General features: G+C 31.7%; 3 protein-coding genes across 4 annotated transcripts; 2 read left to right on the forward strand and 1 right to left on the reverse strand.

Annotated features, from left to right (window-relative positions):
• Window positions 1-793: 793 nt before the first annotated feature.
• On the forward strand, window positions 794-2,055 carry LOC123654277 (probable tRNA N6-adenosine threonylcarbamoyltransferase, mitochondrial). Its single transcript, XM_045590187.1, has one exon. The coding sequence runs from the start codon at window positions 809-811 to the stop codon at window positions 2,051-2,053; it is 1,245 nt and encodes a 414-aa protein (XP_045446143.1). The 5' UTR covers window positions 794-808; the 3' UTR covers window positions 2,054-2,055.
• A 281-nt stretch (window positions 2,056-2,336) lies between these two features.
• LOC123654278 (protein stunted-like) lies at window positions 2,337-3,375 on the reverse strand. 2 transcript variants are annotated; one of them, XM_045590189.1, is made up of 4 exons: window positions 3,202-3,375; window positions 3,005-3,135; window positions 2,771-2,790; window positions 2,337-2,462 (listed from the first exon to the last, which is right to left on the reverse strand). In XM_045590189.1, exons 1-3 carry the CDS (start codon window positions 3,228-3,230, stop codon window positions 2,777-2,779), a joined length of 174 nt encoding a protein of 57 aa, XP_045446145.1. In that variant the 5' UTR covers window positions 3,231-3,375; the 3' UTR covers window positions 2,337-2,462; window positions 2,771-2,776. The 2 variants fall into 2 exon arrangements, with proteins under 2 accessions (XP_045446145.1, XP_045446144.1); XM_045590188.1 differs by lacking the exon at window positions 2,771-2,790.
• Window positions 3,376-4,299: 924 nt separating this feature from the next.
• Window positions 4,300-17,262, forward strand: LOC123654535 (traB domain-containing protein-like). The gene is made up of 9 exons (XM_045590434.1): window positions 4,300-4,463; window positions 5,379-5,474; window positions 6,407-6,561; window positions 7,796-7,920; window positions 8,853-8,979; window positions 12,534-12,673; window positions 15,186-15,337; window positions 15,634-15,739; window positions 17,097-17,262. Exons 1-9 carry the CDS (start codon window positions 4,304-4,306, stop codon window positions 17,260-17,262), a joined length of 1,227 nt encoding a protein of 408 aa, XP_045446390.1. The 5' UTR covers window positions 4,300-4,303.
• Window positions 17,263-17,321: the final 59 nt, after the last annotated feature.

Consider the following 17,321-nt stretch of genomic DNA (forward strand, 5'->3'; position numbering starts at 1 on the left):
ACTTAGTAGCATGCAATTTCTAATTATTGTTACCAATTAATTACTGAATTTCACCAGTTTCATTCGATTTTAATCGTAATTGAATATTGTGTAGTGATCTTTACTGAAAAAAAGAGCTTGGCATTCAAAGCCGTAAATAAAATTTTGATTTGGCTAATAAACCACGATTAAATCCGAAAAAAATATTTCATATATGATTAAAATTCTGTAAACATTATAAAACAATATACAAATATAAAATAAAGACAAATTGACTTTTTGTATCATTGTATTATTTCAAATCACATACAATATTAAAGTTTAGGTTAAATTTCTGATCAAAATTTTAATCAAATTACTTACATTACATAATCGAATCGATCAATTAGTCATACAAACTTAAATCGATTTATCGTGAGTATCGAATCTGAGTCGTATGGTTCTTTGCTATTTACGTCCCGATGACAAATGTCAAAACGGGCCTAATATATTTTACTATTATTTTGTGACGAACTGACGACTATATACCTAATTACCTATAGTGAACTACTGTAAGTGAACCTATAGATTGTAAAAAACAAAAAATTCGTTGGGCCTGTGAATTCGATGTAAACATTGTCCAGTTTTTCTCAAAGATTAATTTGAAATATAAAAATTATTAACCTTTCGATTACAATTACAACGATAAAGCTGTAATTAATTCAGATCGTCATAAAAAATGTATTCAATTCAGGTTTAAACCATGTCTGCTATATTTATTTAATAATATTACTGTTGTAGTGAAAAAATTCATATGTGAAATCTAAACAATTGAAGGGATTGACTCAAGATGTATCTTTTAACTGGGTGTCCAAAAAGAGTTAAAATTACATTAAAAGGATTTTCGAAATTAAAAAACTGTTATAGACATCTAAGCTATGATCCCAACGTTACTATTTTAGGAATAGAGACATCGTGTGATGATACCGGCTGTGCTGTTGTTGATGGCAAGGCGAATGTTTTAGGAGAGTCTTTATTCTCACAAAATATGTTACATTTAAGATATGGTGGTATTAATCCTCTTGTTGCAAGGGATTTGCATCGAGACAATATAGAATTTGCAGTAAAACAAACTTTGGAAAAATCTAAACTTAATGCAAGCAATATTGATGCAATCGCTGTGACAACGAAACCTGGGTTACTGATTAGCTTACAAATAGGCGTAAAGTATGCTAAATACTTAGCAAAATCTTATAATAAGCCAATAATACCAGTACATCACATGGAAGCCCATGCATTAGTGGCTCGAATGTTTTATGATATAGAATTTCCCTTTTTGGCCTTATTAATATCTGGTGGACATTGTTTACTTACAGTTGTCAAAGACGTTGACAATTTCCTCTTGTTGGGAAATACTTTAGATAATGCACCAGGAGAAGTTTTAGATAAGGCAGCACGAAGAATGAAGCTGAGAAATATTCCAGCTTACTCTGAATTAGTCGGAGGAAAGGCAATTGAAGAAGCTGCTAAATGTGCAAAAAATCCCGAACTATTTGCTTTTCCAACCCCATTAGTAAAAAGTAGAGATTGTAATTTTAGCTTCAGTGGTATTAAGGAAGTTCTCATGAAGCATCTTGTAAGAAAAGAAAAGGAGCATAATGCTGTAGGAGATGAAATTATACCAGAAATAAATGACCTTTGTGCTGCTTTTCAGTTAATTATTGCAGAACATATATCTCATAGAGTGCAACGAGCTGTTTTATTTTGCACTAAAAACCAATTTCTAAAAGAAGACAATAAGAATATTGTAGTATCTGGTGGTGTTGCATGTAATGACTTTATTTTCAAAACTTTACAAAATGTTGGTATGCAGTGGAATTGTAATGTTATTAGGCCACCTCCTAAAGTATGCACAGATAATGGAGTAATGATAGCTTGGAATGCTATTGAAAAAATAAAGAAACAATATCAATTTCCCGATATTACATTAGATAGCATTGATCCTAAAGCTCCTTTAGGTGTCAACATTACAGATAAAGTCAAGAAAGCTAACATATATGTAAAAGCAACAAGATTAAAAGACATGTTCAATTAATATGCTTGTATTTTTTTAATTACTGTAATTTCTACATTAGGGAATTTTGATTTTCATTTTTAAAGCATTATATATTTATCATTATTTATATATACTTATCTTACCCCACCTCACCACTACCATATTACATCCAACACAAAATATTCTTTTATTTATAATACTTTTACACTTTTTAGCCATTTCTTCCAGACAACCCAAATGCTTTTATGAATTTCTCTTGAAAGAGGGTGAAGTTTAGACAATTCTAATTAGATATTTTAGTATTATTTAAATAAACAATAAGTTTTTAGCAGATTTTTATTACATTAAGACTATTATACATATATAGTACAATTAAATAACCCATGCTTCAATCTTTATTGATGTTCGTAAATTACAGTTGTCTACTTGGCAGCTTTATTTTGTAAATCTGAAAATCAGTAATAATGATATTAATGATACATATTCAAAACATGTTATTGTTACTAGTTGCAGGTTGCAACTTAAAATTTTGTTAATAAAATATCACACGTTGCACTTAGTATAAAACATTTTTCACATAAAACAGAAATATTGTTAATCATATTCAGTATTTTACGCAGGGACACACTGCAACAACAAATTTAATAAGTACAGTAGTATATTGGTTGCCGACTAATGTTAGTTGTAATATTATATAAAAAAACCTATAAGCTAAACAGCACAAAATTATTTAATACTCTTCTTCATAAAACTTACTATTATTTAGTCTTTTTCATCTGAAAAATTGAAAATAAAATGAGACACAAAATCATATCAATAAATTACCCTTACTTTTAATAAGATTTTTCTCACTTAATTCTGAGTGATTTAAAGCTAAAATTTAATTTAATTTCAAAACAGATTTTCCTACATTTTCCTTATTCATAAATAAATGTTAAAATTATAACCCTATTTATAAATTACTAAAGAGTCATTTAATTAGCAACTTACGTGCTGGTTTGCCGTTAGCCCATGGTGTTATACGAATATGAGACTCGTCTCTTTTTAGTGCTTCTGTTCGTAATTCAGGCTTCAAAGCTCGGCGCAAAACCTTTGCAGCAATGTTGGAGTAGTTTATGTAACTAAAATGATGAATTTTTAGATACAATTTCTATTGTTATTAAATCTTAATAACTTTATGTACTTACTTAAGACCTGCTTGTCTCCAGGCACTCATTTTTAAATATTTATAGCTTTTAGTTTTAAAAATTGAAGCACAGTAGAAATCCTGGAAAGTAATCGGGAAATTTAATCTTAAATTCCGAATGCAGCTGTGATGTAACAGCGCGTAGATAATATATAATTTTTGACTGTAAATGAACATAGACGAAAAATTACAAATAATTTTATAAATATTCGTTTTCAATATTGCGATAAGACATTAAACTTTATTTTTCAAGCAAAACATTTTAATAAAATCTGTAATCATTATTAAATAAAACATTTGAAATATTCAATTAATAAACGGGAAAAGATTTTTTTTAAATAAAAATGTGTGATAATTTTAAATTTTTTACAGTTTTTGATTAATATTTTTCAGAATAAAGTAAAATCACACTTCGACGAACTATTTTCCTCAAATCAGTTTTAGCGTAATACCGTTTTACTTATCGCACTTATATGATACTGACTGTGTTTAGGATTGTAGATCGTCCCCTCTTTGTCCGTCATATATTACTTGCTCTTTGATATCTTAATTCTATGGCCTCTTTGTCTATGGTTGACATGTTATAAAAAGTTAACACAAATGTTAATTGTTATCTCAATAATTACATTTGTTTCCTAATATAAATGTTTAAATTTAAATATATAATTGTAGTACTACAGACGTAATATTATTTAATATACATATAGGTATGGTTAATTTTTTTTTAAGTTTACGGGGAAATAAATACTGATAGATAGATTTGTAATAATGAATCATTTTTACGCCGCAAGTATTTTATTTACTTTTTTATTTTTCACTTTCTATCTTCTTTACTGGGGCGTTTCAATGCTAAGAGATACTTAAATGAAAGAAACAACAATAATAATATTTTATAAATAATATAAGCTCATAATATTTTACGGTTACTAGAAGCTGTTATTGTCGTAATATGTGAACCACGTAGGCACATCTTCCATGAGTTATAACGTTCCATACATAACTAATGTATGATTTCTTTTATTATAATAGGAGTAAAACGGAAAGGTGTATTCAAAATATTTAAGGTCTAGGATACATTGATATTTTTCAGTGAAAATTGTGAAATGGATTCTAATGCAGAGAGGGAACAGCTGCTCGTAAACAATCCTTCAAAGCAACCGCCAGTCAAATGTGATATAGTAAATGAATGTCAACTCTTTATAAGGGCTGAAGAAGGAGGTGGTGATGCTCACACTAACATGAATCAAAGTACTTCAGATAGTGGTAAAGTTACTTCATCATTACAGCCTATACAGTCCACTGCTGGACATAGGCCTCCACAAGTTCGCGCCAAAAATGGCGTGAACTCATGTGTTTTGCCCATAGTCACCACCCTGAGCAGGCGGGTTGGTGACCGCAGTACTGGCTTTGTCGCACCAAAGACGCTGCTGAAGAAGCTGCTAAAGTTACTTACTGATTATTAAGTAACACAACACCATATGAAAAATTACAAAAGTGAACATAAGTACAATGTATTAAGATCATTACATTTTACAAAAGTTTTTAATGAAGAATGTCAGAAATAAATGAATAAAATTGATCAATTTATTAAAATAATATATTTTAGTGTTATGTTTATATTGATTATTTAGTTTCTCTATTAAATCTTTAGTAGATCAACAAATCACTCATCAAACATGATTTGATTATCTATTATTATAAGAATAAATAGATATATTCATACCATCTTGTGTTAGGAATTTATTTATTATATCATAGTAATCCAATCAATAAATAAGAAAATAAAATTCTTGTAAACTTACACAATAATCTACCACATTTTTAATATATAAATAATATAGTATGTTTAATATACAAACAATAAACCCAAACTGTCTTTTGAATCTTGTTTGTATAGCAGCTTAATAGTGAATGAGAATGTATGTATTTTTAGAAGTTAGTTAATAGTAGTTAACAAGGTTAATAACTACTACCAGAATTAATTTGTATGGTTTCTTTGAAGTTGTACTAGATTTAGTTGTATTACAACCTTGGGACGTAACTGTTATAATTTAATTATTAGCATATTGTTGAAATAAAAATGGCAAAAAAGAAAAATGCTAAAAAAAGTATAACTTATATGATGATTCATTTTAAGTACTTTGTTTAGTTGTTAATACATAAATTACTTAATTTCAGATAGGCCTAACTTTTTTACTTCCTCTCCTTATCCAACAAAAGAAACATTATCTGAAGGTGTTATAACAGATTCTATTCCAAACAATAATATCGAAGGTAAGTTTAAATTATATTCTAAATAATTTAGTTATTTTTATATAAAATTATTGTATTTTATAGTACTTCTTCTTCTTCTTCTTCTATAATGGCTCCTTATAGTATAGGCATGAAGGTAGTGACTGTGTCAACGACTAGTGCGTTTGTTAATTTTTTTTCGTCTACTTACGTTATATTACTTGTCTATGTAATTGAAGTCAGTTTTTTCGTTTGCGAGCAAACACAATAATACTTACGGTTACATTTCTTATCAAATTTACCTTATATTCCATTAGTGGGCATCCATTAATTACATGAGCTATTTCTCGATCAGTTTAGACACCTCCCAACCCTTAGGTGAAATTTAGTGAGATTTGACTGGACACCTCCCTTTACGTGAGATTGACGCTTAAATTATTTTAAACTAAATGTATTTTTATTATTCGGGAAAATAATAAATCGTTCAGGTATAATACTATAGTTAATTTATTTAAATTAAATAAAATTCAAAGCAAAAACTTAATGATTTTAATAGCCATGAGATTTATTTTACCAGGCAAAATGAACACTCAAAATATTTTTTTTTTCTAAATATCTGTAATTTTGTTTATATTTTTTGAAGTTGAGGTGAGATTTTCGATTGTCTCCCCCTCGAATTTAATGAGATTTGATGAGACTTCACTGGAGACATCCCTCCTCCCATTCTGAGCTCACGTAATAAACGGATGTCCCCTTACCCGAGTAAATTTGGAAACATACCATTTAATTGATATATTTTTAGTAACTAACGCCAAGTTGCACGAAAAGAAATTAAAATTTAAGTAGTGACTAAACTAATTTAATCGCAAGAATTGTATGAAATTATTGTGATTAAATTAGTTTAATCTCTACTTAATATTTAATTTTGTTTCGTGCAACTCGGCGTATATCTGTTAATGTTATAATTTTTTAAGCAAACGATAGACAATCACTTGAGAATGCTGAAGATCAACAATTAGGAGATGAGTTGCCAAGTACCGTTACGATTTTAGATGCTCCAAATGGAGGGAAAGTTTATTTAGTTGGGACAGCCCATTTCAGCTTAGAGTCCCAAGAAGATGTTGCAAAAGTAAGTATTAAATTAAAATATCTGTAATCGGTATTCTTTTGCGCAAAACTGTGGTTTATCAAATCTAATATGATGGCGAGTTTTGCCTAGACTATGTTTACAGATTGTGGACTTAGTGTAGCGTTAGTGTTTCCTCCTATGGTATGTCCTTGCACTAACAATGATCCGTGATAGGCTATTGAAAATTAAAAAAAAATCCAAATTTCGATATAGAAGATGGCTGGCTATTACCATCTGCTTGAGATCCCATTATTAAAATAATTAATTCTACAACCAAGCATAATATGCCACAGATTAAAGACTCAGCACTTTCTGTGTAGAGAGGAGTAATTAAAATATTGATGTATCATAGGGTAGTTTTAAATAACTGTATCATTAGGACGTCTATCACCTCAGTCCTGCCGTGATTACGGTTGCTGTAAAGTATCGGAAACGTTGGGCATCTAAAAAACCTAATAAACAGCGATAAAATCTGAAACAGTTGTTTCATTATAATTGATACAGATAATGTTTAATTTATTGAATAACACACTACATTGTTAATTAGATCGACATTGTTATGTGTCTTGGGTACTTTAAATTATTGTAATATGTATATTTTAAACCGACTTAAAAAAAAGGAGGAGGTTACTCAATAGACTGTATATATATATATATATAAATATATATACGGTCAGTATGGTACGGTAATATATATATATATATATATATATATATATATAAATAAATCTCGTGTCACAATGTTTGTCCTCAATGGACTCCTAAACCACTTAACCGATTATAATAAAATTCGCACACCATGTGCAGTTCGATCCAACTTGAAAGATAGGCTATATTTTATTTTGATATATTAATTATTATATTTAAGAAAAAAATAAAGAAGGCGGTACAAAGTTCGCCAGGTCAGCTAGTATATATATATATATATATATATATATATATATATATATATATATATATATATATATATATATATATATATTATAATATATAATTTAATTGGCTCTAAGGTTGCCTAGTAGAGATTGTTTTTTTCAGCAATAAGTCTTGCTATAATTTTGAGTTTTGTACATACAACGTATTTCCAATGTTTTATGTTGATTTTTTTGGTGTACAATAAGTTTAATTATTTATTATTATTTATTTTAATTAAGACTGTTTTATTTTCTTTTTTTGTCACTATGTAAAAATAATTTTAATAATGAATACAGCTCATACTATTGGATTTTTTTAGGTGATACAGAAAGTATGTCCACATATCGTAATGGTAGAATTGTGCGAACAAAGAACAAATATTTTATTACTTGACGAAGAAGTTATATTAAGGGAGGCTAAGAATATTAATATAGCAAAATTAAGGTAAGAAAATAAAGAGACATTCACAATATAAGTACATATATAATATAATATTTAAACAGAAAGATATGATAATATAAATTTAAAAGATGAGTAGCATTTCAAAGTACTCATATATGGGATAGATTGAGTAGGCAGAGTATTATTTACAACTTAAAAAATATTTTCGTGTGTACTTGTGCTAATCTTAAAGTTGTACATTTTAAAATTATGTTTAGCGAGGAAGCTTACAATAGACTGTTTCATTAAAAAAAAAGAACTTAATTTTTATAAGCTATGGTTGATTAGGGGTCATTCAAGTATTACGTAAGCAGAATTTTAGTAACATTAACCCCCCACCTCCTTGTCAACGAAAGTCAGCAAAACTATACTCCCTCCCCCTATGCGTATATAAACATTGGTATATAATAATATATATATATATATATATATATATATATATATATATATATATTTATATATATATTATTTCTAATATATATATATATATATATATATATATATATATATATATATATATATATTAGAAATAATAAATATTCCTGACGTAACCACAATCTAGACCCCGCTCCCCGGCCTCCACGTCACCAGAAATAAGCAAAACAAAGACCCACACTCATTAGGTGATTACGTATTACTTAAATGGCCCTTAACACTTTAATTTGTTTTTTTTTATAAGAATTAATAACAAACGCTTCACACTTATCAGATCAACCAGTAGGATTTTCTCCTGTGTTGAGGGTCCGGAAACATACAATACACAAACACAACGCCCAGACCACGACTAACATCTATACGGTCGATACAAATGTCTATCGTGAGCGGGGATCGAACCCGCGACCGCCAGCGCACCAGCCAGTGCTATTACCGCTGCGCTAACGCGTCGTCGTTTTTTGTAGCCTTATGACAAATTCCTTTTTTATTTTAATTTGTAGAGCAACAATGGCACAGAACGGCGTTTTTAATGGATTAATGTATATGTTATTGCTAAATATGTCAGCACACATTACAAGGGAACTCGGAATGGCACCAGGAGGAGAATTTCGACGAGCTATGGCTGAGGTTATATGCTTTGTTTTCCTTTGTTTATATAATATACTAGCTGACCTGGCGAACTTCTTACCGCCTTATTTTTTATATTATTAAATATAATATTTATCTGTATAAATGTTAGGTTACTAGTAATATGTCACGATCCCTTTAAGGGGTTGTCGGGAGGGGTATGGGCAATCACAAAAATATATTTTGAAAAATCCATGTTCACCTATTTTAGATGTTTTTTAAATTTTATTATAATTGGTGAAAAATCCCCAAATCTATCACTTTAAATGGCATTAAAAGAAATTAATTGACGAATATTCGTAAAATCGTCATAGAATGATAAACAATATTCTAAATACTTTATTCTTGTTTAATTCTTGTTTTACAAACTTATGATGTACTGAAAAAAAAATTATGAACGTGTATCAAAAATATCTACACTTCCGAAGCTATCCAACGAGCTACAATAACCCATAGATCAAGTAAAAAAAGGTAGATAACGCACCTAGAACAGAAAACTGAAGCCACTTTTTTAAAGATGTGTGAGTGAGTGAAGTGTTGACACCTTTTAAAAAAAGTCCCTAAAATTTTTATTAAACAATTAATTTAATATAGGTAAAATGGGTATGTGAAAATAAAAACCTGTTTTTAGTTTTAAATAAATTTACTAAAAATAAAACAAAAAATCGGTAGAATAATAAAAAAATATATTCGTAAGATAATCGTATGAATGGACACTTCCTATCCGCTCTGTTTATCTTTTTTCAGTTTGCAGTCGGTTTTTTTTAACTATTTTTCTTAAACCTAAAATCCTTTATGTTGTATAAGTTTTTTAAATTTTTGTCGCTTAGAACTCAGAGTCATCGTCATTGTTTGCATTTTACTAATATGATGTAGTCTTATGTTCAAATATTTTTCAATCACTAATCGTATTAAATTGACTTTATGCGCATGGCCAGCATAATTGTGGTCATTTTCTCAGTCTTAAAGCCGCTACCCATTCACCTCTTATTAAAGTATTCGTTGGAAACCTAAAACCATGAAATTTGATAGTAAAATATGGGTACCTAGTTTACTCAAAAATTGTAAAAAGTTAAAACATAAAACAAACGAGTTAATAATTCATAAATATATTTTGATTTTTTTATTTTCAATTTATGTAACATAAAATAACACGAGAAAAAAAAAACAATAACTATGTCTACTTTTTACTTAATTATTTTTCTGATTGCGTACAATTTACTTACCCACATTTTGGGGTATTGAAAAAAAGAACTACTGACAACACTCCCGTAGTACGTCATTTCGTGACATTGAAATTATAAGTTCCGAATAACCTCAATATTATTTTGGAATAACAATAAATTTAAAGTTTTATATGTACTTACGTGTGAAACGATATTCCTTCAGATTTTTTGTTTACATTGGTATTGTTTTTGCACTATTTAATCACACAAGACGGCATTTTATAAGCAAAGTTACTGTATGAAGCCTCGTGACATACTAACGAAAATGAGCGTAGTTTGATGCATATGTGTGCGTAAGCGCGTGTATTTACTTGAAGGAGCCGAGTTTTGTGGCTTCACTAACAACAAAGGCCGCGCAATATCTACTTTTTTTTACTATATCTATGCAATAACCATAATCAAATTCAAAACTAAAATCTCAAAATCAATTAAATTGCAAGCAAAGAAGAATAAATAAAAAATTAATATTATAATTTTTTAACTTCTTCTATGTTGAAGAAGAAGAAGTTTGAAATATGGAGCAGCCCGACTGGGGTAGTACCTCGACCTTACAGAAGATCACAGCAAAATAATACTGTTTTCAAGCAGTATTGTGTTCCTGTTGGTGAGTAAGGTGACCAGAGCTCCTGGGGGGATTGGGGATTGGGTCGGCAACGCGCTTGCGATGCTTCTGGTGTTGCAGGTGTCTATAAGCTACGGTAATCGCTTACCATCAGGTGAGCCGTACGCTTGTTTGCCGACCTAGTGACATAAAAAAAAAAATGTTATCAACACTAAGAAATGTCTCGTACCGTGGCGTAGCGAGGGGGGGGGGCAAAGGGGCATCATGCCCGGTCGTTACAAAGAGGTGCTAAATAGTCCGTAAATTTTAATTGTATTTGATTTCTGGAAAATATATTTCAAAATTAGTGTGAGTGTAATATAGTAAATGTTAATTCATAAATAAAAAGGAAAAGATGGAACACTACCTAATATAATAAATACACATAGAAATGGCAAGTCTTTTCTACTGGCAAGGCTTACGCAAAAAATTAGGAACAGGATTTTATTTTACTTTATTTATTTATTTGCGAGTATATGTAACATATAATATTACATGGTTTGCGGATGAGGGGGGGGGGGGGGGTAAAAAGGTATTGTTCCCCGGGTGCGAGTTAAGCTCGCTACGCCACTGGTCTCGATTTCCCAGTTCGGTACCCTTTGTCCGATCTTATCCGAACGTACCTTATTGATAATATTAAGTAGTGATAGACTTGATAATATTAAGTCAATAATAAAATTACTGTAAACAATTGATAATAATATTAATTTATTAGCATAAATACAACGACAGTTATAAGTAGAATAAAATAATTATATTACAGTGTTTATTTGTGTATTATGTCTATTTTATGTTGTTAAAACTATTTAAAACTATTTAAAGAAAACTAGAATAGATTTATATATCTGTGAATTATGAAAATACCCACAATGCTAATAAGCACGTAGTTTTGACCGTTGGCGCAGTTTGTAGAGGCCGTGTTTTCTGCTCCGCGGGTTGTGGGTACGATTTCCGACTGAGTCTTGGTGTAATATTTGTATTTATATATGTGTCATTACCATGTATATTTATGAAAAAAATTGAGCTATATCAGCCGGCTGTTACCTGTAACACAAGCATTAATTTGCTTACCTTAGGAACAGATAACTGTGTTTGAATGTAATAAGATATTTATTTATTATAAAATTTAAACATTATGGGTTATATTTTTTCTTTTAAATCAATTATGTACTATATTCTGTTTTTTTTTTTTTTTGTTGAGATATATGTTTATAGACATACAATATTAATGAATAGATAATACCTGTGTTACATCATATGTACCCACATTACATAAAATTTATCATCATTCCAGCCTATACAGTCCACTGCTGGACATAGGCCTCCACAAGTTTACGCCAAAAATAACGTGAACTCATGTGTTTTGCCCATAGTCACTACGCTGGGCAGGCGGGTTGGTGACCGCAGGGCTGGCTTTGTCGCACCGAAGACGCTGCTGCCCGTCTTCGGCCTGTGTATTTCAAAGCCAGCAGTTGGATGGTTATCCCGCCATCGGTCGGCTTCTTAAGTTCCAAGGTGGTTGTGGAACCTTGTTATCCCTTAGTCGCCTCTTACGACACCCACGGGAAGAGAGGGGGTGGCTAAATTCTTTAGTGCCGTAGCCGCACAGCACACATAAACATAACATAAAATTTATGATACTTAGAAATTTTATTTATAATGAAGAATAAAGTTGTTTAAATAAAATCAAACAAACTATAATAAATTTATTAAATAACTTTTAACAGGCCAAGAAGATCCCAAATTGCCTAGTTCAATTAGGTGATCGTAGTATAAACATCACTCTCCAAAGGGCTATATCGTCTCTCACGTGGGGACAGACTATACGATTTATTTGGCACTTGCTAACCTCCAATAAGAGTATCAGGTAAGGTTTAAATGCTAAAAATCAATTTATTCATATTTTACTCGGTTTAGTAATAAAGTTGTTTAGTTAATTAAATTTCTAGTATTGTATTCTAATGTAATATATGCAATGTATAATTCTCAGTATTTTTTATTACGAAGAATAAAATAGCTAACAACGGAAAGGGACAAGATGGGAAACTGATCGGCTAGCCCATTCGCGCAGTTTGTAGTGCTTTCTGTTCCGCTGGTTGCAGGTTCGATTCCTGCTTGAGCCTGGGTGTAATATTTGTATTTAAATATTTATCAACAATTTTTTTATAACAGTCGTCTGTTACTTAAAACACAAGCATTAAATTGCTTACCTTAGAAACAGACGACCGAATCAATAAAGTCGTACGCTTTTTTGCTGACCCAGTTGTATAAAAAGAAAAAAAAACATCATTTTGAGAGATTTTGTGTAGATGTAGTACTCCTGTACCCAGTGACATAGCGAGCTTAACTCACAATACCTTTTTAGCCCACCATTGAAAACTATATTTATGTCCAGCAATTTTTGTTTCGCGGACCATTTGGCGCCTATTTGTAAGTAGCGCCCGGGCCATTATACCCCCCCTTGCGCCCCTTCGCTACGTCACTGCCTGTACCTGTAGGGTGTTGTGTGTACCTGTGCGTGCTTTTGTAAGTTTTACAGAAATGGAGAAAACTATTATAGTTGATTTAAATAAAAATTAAAATGACTGCCCTGAAGCCATTTCACAAAAATCGAAAACAATCAGCGAAATTGTAATCTTTTGACGTCGTTAATCTCGGTGTTGGATGCAATAATGTAATTTATATTCTTGAAATATAATAGAGCAACCTTTGTTGTAGTAAGATAGTCGGATCAGAATTTCAGCAGCCTCTTCCCTGGGTAAACGGTCGCAACGTATACTTTGAAGTCCTACTTTTCAATAACCTCTACGTTGAAACCGTTTAAAAAAATATCGTAATATGTGGAATATAATTTTGTTGAATACTAGAATAAATTTTTATTCCATTTGTATCTCTATTAATCGATAAAAAAAATTAAAGTTACGATTATTTTCCAAATAAGTACAATTTTAAAAGCGATATTTTTCATAGGAAACTAAGAAATTTTAACGAACTATCTCCATCAAAGTAAACTTACATCATTAAGGAATACCAAAAAAAAAAAAATATTATTAGTAATTATTTTTATACATTTTGTATTAAATAATAAAAAGATAGTATATATTACCACGCATCAAGCCCAGTAAATCAGTCGAGTGCCAGCGCTCTTAGAGGTAAGGTCCACGCCAAATTCTGCGTAGCCGTCTCTTTCGCTCACACGCGCCAAGAGCCTGTTGTTATAGTGTGATAAACCGCATTTGATACTTTCATAAAAATAAAAACATGTTACGAAAATCACTGTAAATAATATAATGATAATTTCTGTAAATAAATGTATAATTTCATTTTTTTTCTCACATTATAAATACAAATAGGCATGTAAATCTATTTGTCTTGTTATTTGTTAATTAATATGTTTGTCGGTGTCATTGAGTTTATAAAAAAATTGAAAACGGAAAAATTTGATGGTCTACTTTCATCGAAAACTATGCAACCCACAATCACACACACAGATTTTCTGGGGCATAATAAAATTCTATTTTATTTATATCGTAAATATTAGATTCATTCGTAAACTCAAAAACTTAAATCAATTTAAAAAAAAAAGTTTCATAAAATTGATTTTTTATTTTATTTTAAATTTATTGCCTGTTGTTAATAACATACTTGAAATTTTTAACAAATTAACTATGTAAAAAACATTTTATACCATAGTTATTAATTTTTATTATTCACTAGCGGACCCGACAGACTTCGTCCTGTCAAAAAGATTTGGAATGTGGCAGTTTTTTGTTCCTACCTATTTTATAGTCGGCGCAAAAATTCTGAACAGAACCGTCACCCTGATGATAGGGTGATGTGTGAGGTTCAGCTCGGGTGACCAAAGTATCTTCGCTTCCACGAACTTTGGCCACCCTTCTGTGAGCCACTTAAAAACCCCGACTGGGATGTCTGCTAGAGGGCTTCAAACTAAGAGGTAAACTTAGGGTTCAAACCTGATTGGAAAATAATCTAAAGGGACAGTGGGAACCTAAAGGTGAGAAATATTTAAAAATTCTGTCCCTCAATATCTAGATATGTCCCTCAAGATCGCGCGGCTCGTACGACTCGCGTGATGCGACCAAATTTACCTAAACTTGCAGAGTGAAAAATTGTGAAATGGCTCTTAATGACAACGTCATTCCACTAAACCTACGTACAACATTACACTGCGCTAAAGTACTATATTTTATTTTATATTTAAAACGGGATATTTATTTTGTTTGTTGTTGGTCGTTTTGAAGCGGTTATGGGTGCATCCATAGGGAAGCCAAAATTACCAAAAATAATATCCCAATTTACATTTAAATCACAGCGTCGGTAAACCACGAAAGTTTAAAAACCTATATTTCTTCATGTAGCTTAGAAGAAGTAGAACGGTGTAAACAGAAAAAGATGCTAGAAGACATGTTAGAAGAAATGGCAGAAGACTTTCCACCATTGAAACGTGTGTTCGTTGTGGAAAGGGATATGTATTTGTGTCACTCTCTACAAGTCGCCGCCTTACAACAACGTAAGTTTTAAATTTAAAAGAAAAGATGTTTACCATACACACAGTACAAAGTAGGCAACCCAATAAACAGGCAACCCAATAAATGCGTAATGCAGGTTTTTAGCTGCATAAAAATTTTGAGCCATTTTTAAAGAATATTTTAAAAAGTTCGAATTATTTTAAATGGTTTCTTCAACTAAATTTTCTTTGTGTGCAGCTTCTGACTCTTCTATAACAAAATTGGTTTTGCTCTACAATATTTCTGTTTTACAATTTGAATATATTGTTTTTTTTTTTTTTAATATCATATTTCGCAGATGGAGAACCATGCAGGATAGTTGGAGTGGTCGGTATTGGTCACGTGGCCGGCATTGTCGAACATTGGGGAAAAATTGGAACAAATGATATCGCCCCATTGATGATGTGAGTACATTTAAATAAAACAAGTAATATAAAAAAAAAAATAAAGTCTAGTTCAACTGTATATTTTTTATCTGGTATCACCATCCAGGGTCATAATAGTGCTTGGTTTTTATTATTATTTTTATTAATATAGAACTAAAACGAATTAATTATATTGAGTAAATTAATTCTGACACCCCACTAAAGTTCACTTTTTAAGAACTATTATGGCGATGTATAAAAAGACCTCATAGAATGGAGTTGCAACAGGCGGCTTTATCGTTAATACAGCGATCTCTTCTAGGCATTCTTTGGGCAGAGGACTAACATAGAGACTGCAGGATAGGTCGCAAAATTTTTTTGTTACAGTAATAAATACATATACATATATATGCACGTTTTTTATATAACTAGGTCACCAAAGAAGCATACGGCTCACCTGATGGTAAGCGATTACCGTAGCTTATAGACGCCTTCAACACCAGAAGCAACGCAAGAGTCTTGACGATGCTTCCCTCGAGGAGCTCCGGTCACCTTACTCACCAACGAGAACACAAAGCCGCTTGTTAGCAAGTATTATTTAGCTGCGATCTTCTGTAAGGTCGAGGTCCTACCCCAGTGGGGCTGCTCCATATATCGAGCAGGGAACTACCTGCCGTGTCCCACCCAGTTAAGAGCGCTCTCCCGCCAGTGTTGCCGTTTTAGCCATTTTGTGGCTAGATCTAGCGGATTTTCAACGGTTTTAGCCATAAACAATCCATTTTAGCCACCAAAATAAATCTAGCTACTTCTGGCTGCTTTTTAGATTGTTAATACATACATATTTTTATTACTATAAAAAGTCTACCGACTAATACATACCACCATACGGTACCAATACCACCAAACTAAAATACATAATTAATTTTAGGCAGCACCAATAATGTCCGCATTATGGCAGGGGGATTCCCGAATGAATGTTTATCTTTAACTTAATTTAGGTTCGATCGAATGAAAATGGACCGTATTGCTATTACTGTTGAGCCTAGTTTGTTTTGCATAACGTCAATACTACTCGTGTCAAAATGTCAAACGGAGCGCAATGCTGTTATTGTTTAAGCATACGCAATACGCATTTTTTTAAATTAAAGCGTGTGAAACCGCGTGGTACAGCTAGTATATTATAGTTAGTAATTCAAAGTAAAGTAATGTCATCGTAGTTTTTTTAGGTGTATTTCAAAAATAATTCAAGTTCCAATTAAGCATCAGCATAATTTAGCGTTGTGCTCCACTGAGTCACATTATGTTCTGTAATTGGAAAACGCACACTTTAGCCACATCTAGCGGAATTTCGAAAGTGATTTATTTACAAAACTGGCATTTTTTTTCTTTAATGTAGCCACAAACTAGATTGTCCTAACGGCAACACTGTCTCCCGCATGTCGCGCAGAGTGCCGCCGCCGTCGCTGTCGACGCGCGTGCTGCGCGTGTCGGCGCGCGTGGCGTGTGCGGGCGCGCTGCTGCTGCTGGCCGCGCGCCTGGCGCCGCGCCGCTGGCTGCCCTGAGCCGGGCCCGTGGGGTCTGGCGCCGCGCCGCTGGCTGCCCTGAGCCGCGCCCGCGGGAC

This window comes from Melitaea cinxia, chromosome 6, assembly GCF_905220565.1.
Source record: "Melitaea cinxia chromosome 6, ilMelCinx1.1, whole genome shotgun sequence".
Taxonomy (NCBI): Eukaryota; Metazoa; Arthropoda; class Insecta; order Lepidoptera; family Nymphalidae; genus Melitaea; species Melitaea cinxia.

Bases quoted from the DNA above. Each gene is read 5' to 3' on its own strand.
- LOC123654535 (XM_045590434.1), top strand. From the start codon at position 4,304: ATGGATTCTAATGCAGAGAGGGAACAGCTGCTCGTAAACAATCCTTCA. The intron at 4,464-5,378 runs GTAAAGTTACTT...ACTTAATTTCAG, and splicing joins TCAAAGTACTTCAGATAGTG to ATAGGCCTAACTTTTTTACT. The intron at 6,562-7,795 runs GTAAGTATTAAA...GGATTTTTTTAG, and splicing joins CCCAAGAAGATGTTGCAAAA to GTGATACAGAAAGTATGTCC.
- LOC123654277 (XM_045590187.1), top strand. From the start codon at position 809: ATGTATCTTTTAACTGGGTGTCCAAAAAGAGTTAAAATTACATTAAAA.
- LOC123654278 (XM_045590188.1), bottom strand. From the start codon at position 3,230: ATGAGTGCCTGGAGACAAGCAGGTCTTAA. The intron at 3,136-3,201 runs GTAAGTACATAA...TCATCATTTTAG, and splicing joins TGGAGACAAGCAGGTCTTAA to TTACATAAACTACTCCAACA. The intron at 2,463-3,004 runs GTAAGTTGCTAA...ACTGATTTTCAG, and splicing joins GGCTAACGGCAAACCAGCAC to ATTTACAAAATAAAGCTGCC.